Source organism: Sebastes fasciatus, chromosome 5, assembly GCF_043250625.1.
Source record: "Sebastes fasciatus isolate fSebFas1 chromosome 5, fSebFas1.pri, whole genome shotgun sequence".
Taxonomy (NCBI): domain Eukaryota; kingdom Metazoa; phylum Chordata; class Actinopteri; order Perciformes; family Sebastidae; genus Sebastes; species Sebastes fasciatus.
The window spans coordinates 35958432-35964431 of NC_133799.1; the positions used below are offsets into that span (position 1 = coordinate 35958432).

Below are 6000 nucleotides of genomic sequence, written 5' to 3' on the forward strand. Positions count from 1 at the left end.
TCCCCCGTGCTAGTTTCTTCCTCCACCTTCTCCCCTCCACCTCAGTCCCCCCCATCCTCCTCCAGCACCTCCACCTGGTCCCCTTGATCATCCCCACGCTGATTATCCCCCATTACCAAGTGCTCACTCGCCTCCTCTTCTCCCATTGTAGGTCCCCGACTCTCCTGATCCTCATTACAAGACCGACCTGCAGCGTTACTTTCTTCAGTCGCCTTGCCGTCTTTCTCCCTCCTCGGCCAGGCCATCCGCTTGTGACCAATCTCTCCACATTCAAAAGGCCGCGAGCTCGCATACACGGTGTAAGCGCTTTCACCACGCTTCACATAGAAACTGACACCCCTGTCTGCTCAGGAGTTTAAAGCCGAAGTTATACTTTTCACGTCCTCGAAGGTCTGCTAGGGTCCGTGTGGCGAAAATGTTGTCATCAGAGGGTGTAAAAGTAGGCTCTGTGCAGGACGTCCGCGTACTGGCAACTTGTTGTGACTGCACATTCTTCGCATCTATGGAACGCGTCCTCCAAGCCGACAGTATGAACAGAACTACTAGGCATCCGTGGTGTCCGCAGGTGTCTGTGTATGGGAGCATAACCAAGGTTTTAAGATACATGTCTCCTCAGAGAACAGATCTGGGCTCCGACACTTCAGAGAGATCGGCTTAAAAAGGCTGGCTAACTTTCCTAAATTAAATAACTTCCTTACTAATACCTCATCCTTAATAAACGGAGGAAAACTGGCTACACTGCTGCAGCAATTTCCCTTTTACCACAACACCGCTGGCCAAAAGCCCCTTCACCAAACGTTCTGGCTTCAGAAACACAACCATTGCCTTATTCATTGTTGAAGCATAACCTAAGTTTTCATAGCCCACCTGTTCACCGACAGCAAGCAGCACGTCCTCTACCGAGGTATCGGCATCCGGCACACACCTCACGCCATTTCGAAGCATTAGCTGCTCGCCTCCACCTCTCCCCTCTGTGGCCGGAGTGGTCACCACCTCGCCAAAAAAAAAACACACACAAACTAACTTGCACTAACAGAGAAAACGCTTTTAAACAATAAACTACAAAGAAACACTAACCACTCGGTCCCCACCACTAAAGAAAATAGGGTAAAAAAGGACAAATGAGGCAAGAAAAGTAAAGAAACAAACAAAAGCACTGGTGTCCCCACCGCATGTCCCTCAGCAGAACTGGAGGTGGAGATAGTGTTAGGTGGTGGAGGTGGACTGATCAACAGACAGAACATTGCAGTTGCAGCCTATAGCGATTTCACAGTTCACTGATTGTCAAGTTAAAATTCAAGTTTAGTGACACAAGCCACAACATCCTCCCCTCAGTTTGTTTGCTGTTATAAAATAATATGTTTGATATTCAATAATTATTGCTCTATTTTTCTTTTCTAAGAATCGTTCTTTTGACCTATATATTTATTAGGGGCGTAACGATTCATCTACTACATCCATGCATCGATTTATATTCCTACGATCCGACTACATCGATAGTTACTCGGCAAGTTGTCCTTCACGGGAGACGTATATCGATATAAAATCGTTTTGAAACGCAAAAAATCGATTGTATGGATACTAAGGATTTGCACCTTGTATTTAAGGACGACAAACATTGTATGTAAAAAAATGTTAAACGTTACTCCGGTTCAGTCTCCAGACATGCGCCAGCTCGCCAGCTCCGCCCCTCTGCAGCGCGAGCACGCATCCAAGGGGTGCATGCAGACAAACGGAGTACTGGACTCCTCGCTCTCTCACCCGTAAGCGGCGTGGAGGGAGACATGAACCGGTCTGCATGAGCTGCTGCCGCTGCGGTGCAGAGGAGCCAGTCAGCAGAGTTTCAGGCGTTATATGACGAGAGCGGCTTCACCAACAGGAGCTTTCCCCGTGCGCTGTCGTTTTTTAATTCAAAGAAAATGACTTTCGCGAGGTAGATAATCACGACGGGAGTAAAGTAAACACAAAACAGAAACTCACCTAACGTTAGTCTAGCGTAGTTTTAAAATGTTGTTCCAGATGTTTTCATGTATGAAAAGAGCCCAAATGAACCCTGTAGGTGGACTACTGGATTACTATCAGCAGATTATTTAAACAGCGTTTGTAGAGGAATGATTCTGCCCCAAGCTGTTTGATGACTATCAGCTGTTTGATCACTATCAGCTGTTTGACCACGATCAGCTGTTTGATCACGATCAGTTGTTTGACCACGATCAGCTGTTTGATCACGATCAGCTGTTTGATCACTATCAGCTGTTTGATCACTATCAGCTGTTTGATCACTATCAGCTGTTTGATCTATATCAGCTGTTTGATCAATATCAGCTGTTTGATCACTATCAGCTGTTTGATCACTATCAGCGGTTGATCTCTGTATTCTGAAGACAGAAGCAGCAGGTTAAATCACTGTTCATTTGACTGGAATAGAAGTTGGTTTATTATATTTTCTAACAAAAGTTGTATGTATTTGCCATTAATCGTTGTTTACTTGTTTATATCCATAATTCATTTATCCCTGATTCCCTCACAAGAAAAACTTTGAGGAATCCTGACCTGCTTTGTCCAGTATCAGATATTTATTTCACAGTCACACTGACTGAAGTTTTGGCAAAAAAGTTACTGTATCGATTTAAAATCATTGAATCGTATCGTATCGTATCGCTCTAGATGAGCCAAATATCGTCCTTGAATCGTATCGGAACCATGGAAATTGTATCGTATTGTATCGTTGTAAAAACATATCGTTACACCCCTAATATTTATTAGTTCAGATTTCTAGATATTTTTGGGTGGCTCACTTACTTTTATTCCACACAAAACTTAAACCTTGGAAAATCCAACAGAATACATAATCATCCTCTGTTGACATGTCTCTTCCAATGTTTTCCATGATGCTACCCTAAATGCATAAAACGCAAAAGCCTTGGAAAGAGCAGCTGACAGAGCAAACCTATGTCAAAGTCCAATTAGTAGCTGTTCTGTAGCTTTTGATCATTCTTTTGGTAGATGAGTGAAGTTGTGGGACAGGCAATAATGCTGGCAATCATAAAACTATTGATTTTCTTTCACCTTATGTGAACATGAAAACCAGGTCCCTGCTTGGTTTCTATAATCTTGAATATTGGTTGTCCTGCTCCATACATTAAATGGCGGTTGCCGTTTTGTTTGATATAGCCGTACTTATTGTGATGTGATGTCACAACTCCTTGACTAATCACTATCGAAAATACTGCCGGCAACCCCTGAATGTAGTCCAGGAACTCGTCCCCCAAAGCAGAGAACAGAGAAAACAAAAGCAGAACCTGTGACGATGGATACACATTAAATGAAAAACTTCGCGAAGTTCCTGCATTTCGCTAAGTTCCTGCAGTAGAAATGGGTGTTGGAAATTTTACCAGTTCCACAATCTGGAATACCTCTCAGGTCAGGTGTTCACATATCAGCTGGGTAGAGTTGGCCTTCCTAGACAGACAATAAAGAAAAAGGAGCTGGGTACGGTAGACTAACCAACATCAGATCTGCTGCCTCTGTTGCCTGTTCGGTGTCCCTTTGGTACAAAATAATAGACTTAAGCCTCATCCACACTGGGAACATCAGGAGCGCGTGGCCGCTGCGTGATACACGTGTCAGGCGTTCACACCAGCTGCATTTCAGCTACGTGTCAGCTGCGTTTCTGCAGCTGCTGCTGTCAGCCCTTTCTTTCTACATATAGTTTGCCTTTTAATGGCCATTTCATTTCATTATAAATATAATTTATATTCATTTTAGACCGAGAAAGGTTAAGAAACGTAAGGTAATTTGTAAATAATAGTAATAATTAAAATGCCGTACTTTATTCATTCATGGAGCTCTCCAAGTCACTCTATATTCTAGAACACTGTTCGGCACATATTTCAGAATAAAAGCCTTGTGTTAACAGATGAAGGAATTCTGTCAACAGAAAAAATGCTTGAGGGCTTTTGTTTCGAAATGAAAGCAGGAAGTGTTGATTTAAACTCCATACTTTATCAATTCATGGAGCTCTCCAAGTCACTGCAAGTTCCACAGCACTGACGGCTCATATTTCAGAATAAAAGCCTCTTGTTAACAAATGAAGGAATTCTGTCCATAGAAAAAACGATTGAGGGCTTTTATTTTGAAATGAAAGCAGGAAGTGTTGATTTAAAAATAAGTCTTTACTTTTTTTCATCTCCGTAACATATTCTACAGATAGACATCGAAACTGTACTAATGTAGCGGGTATGATGTTAATATACAGTCAATAGATCACCTTCACTGTCCGTGACATATTCTACAGATGTCTAGACATGTAAACTGTAGTAATCTTGCTGGTATGATGTCAATATACAGTCAATAGATCACTTTCACTGTCTGTTGTTGTTGTGAGACGCGCACGGCACGCGTCAAAAATATTCTCTAGAATAAAGGGTCTCGCTCTAACCTGTTAACATGGACACCGAATTAAAAAACAACAGGTAACGCAGCCGCGACGTGCTCCTGACGTTCCTAGTGTGGATGAGCCTTTAGTGAAAAGAAGTGTCCTTCTCTCCCAGCAGTGATCATACAGACAGCGGAGTTCAATCTGAGTTGTATCAGACAGTTTGATGCTGTTCTCTGTTGTAGCTCATTTGTGAAATGGACAGATTTTGTTAAAAGTACTGCGTCATTGCAACTTTACTAGTGACATGGAATTATGAGAGACATTATGAGACTGATGTTGTTAACGCAAACATCCTCAGCATACTCGGCCCCCGGGACACCCCCTGCCAATCGCACCTCCTTCATTGGAGTCACCCCTCGAGACCCAGGTGGACTCTACCAAGCTCAGGTTAGTATGGTTCATTTGACATTTTAGAAGATATTAAGAACCCAAAAGCAAACAATTGTTAGAGGGTTAAGAGCCTCCAGAATCTGTTCAGAAAACAAATCAATTCCCACTTACTCATAATGGTATCTCGCCATGCAAATAGTTGCAGAAAATGCTTCTATATGCTGACGACTGAGACCTCTGCCACTCCCAACATACAAGAGAGCTGAATATATTTGCTTTGTGGTGCTCAAAGCACTGACTATTTTAATCTATTTTAACATCAGTTTAATTTTGTCTCGACCTTTGTCCTAGAATTAGGATGTATCCACTCTAGACTTAGCTGCCCTTTCATTCATGTTTCATCTAAAAGTTGTGTTTCTGAACTCCTCCATGTATCAGTATAATAGCTGTCAATAAAAACTCTGCTCTGTGGTCCTAACACTCTGACAAGGATCACATTTGACAAAATCATACAAATAAAACTTCTAATCTATCTGACAATGAAACATTGATTGGCAAAGGAACATTGCCAGGGACCAACAAACACCGGACTGTGTTTGGGACCGTTGTTGACCCGGTGTTGTGCTTTGCTTTGCGTTTGTGACGTGTTTTCTGTAGGGATGCACCGATACCGATACTGGATCGGATATTGGGCCGATACTGAGTCAAATAGCTGGGGTGCTAGGTCACAAATAGCTCGGTGACAATGGGGCCGATCTATTCAATTAAATTCTATGTTTACCTATATACAGTATACATTATATACTGGAATTTTAATTTAAGTTTTGAACATTTTGTTTCTGCATTAAAAAAGGTTTACACTTGAATTGTAATTCCTGTTAATTGAAGATTGAAGATTTTTTTACCAAGTAGCTGGTGTATGATTTATTATTTTAATAATAAATAACAATTCGGTAAATGTATATCTATGTATTTAGTTGTTATTTTTTGTTTTACAAATGTAGGAAAGTAATGTTTAAATGAAACCTGATGTGGCCTCACACATAACAGAATGATCCCAGTCACTTCCACACAGTGATTCATACAGCTTATTAATTAAACGCTGGTATCGGATCGGTAGGTTGTATCGGACGATACCCAAAGCTCAGGTATCGCTATCAGGACTGAAAAAGTCGGATCGGTGCGTCTCTAGTTTTCTGTAGTTGTGTTACGTTGTTTCGGTACGTGTT

General features: G+C 41.8%; 1 protein-coding gene across 6 annotated transcripts in view; it reads left to right on the forward strand.

The window, feature by feature from the left end:
• The window catches only part of LOC141768540 (nuclear factor 1 C-type-like), an 83321-nt gene that overhangs the window by 62282 nt on the left and 15039 nt on the right, over positions 1–6000 (forward strand). For 2 of the 6 annotated variants that reach the window (XM_074636932.1, XM_074636934.1), the window contains exon 12: positions 4740–4828. The exons of 3 other annotated variants lie outside the window; for them this stretch is intronic. In XM_074636932.1, the coding sequence (XP_074493033.1) occupies positions 4740–4828 (89 nt within the window). Of the gene's footprint in view, positions 1–151; positions 300–4739; positions 4829–6000 lie in introns of those variants that run through there. One more of the 6 variants, XR_012594086.1, reaches the window with a different exon arrangement.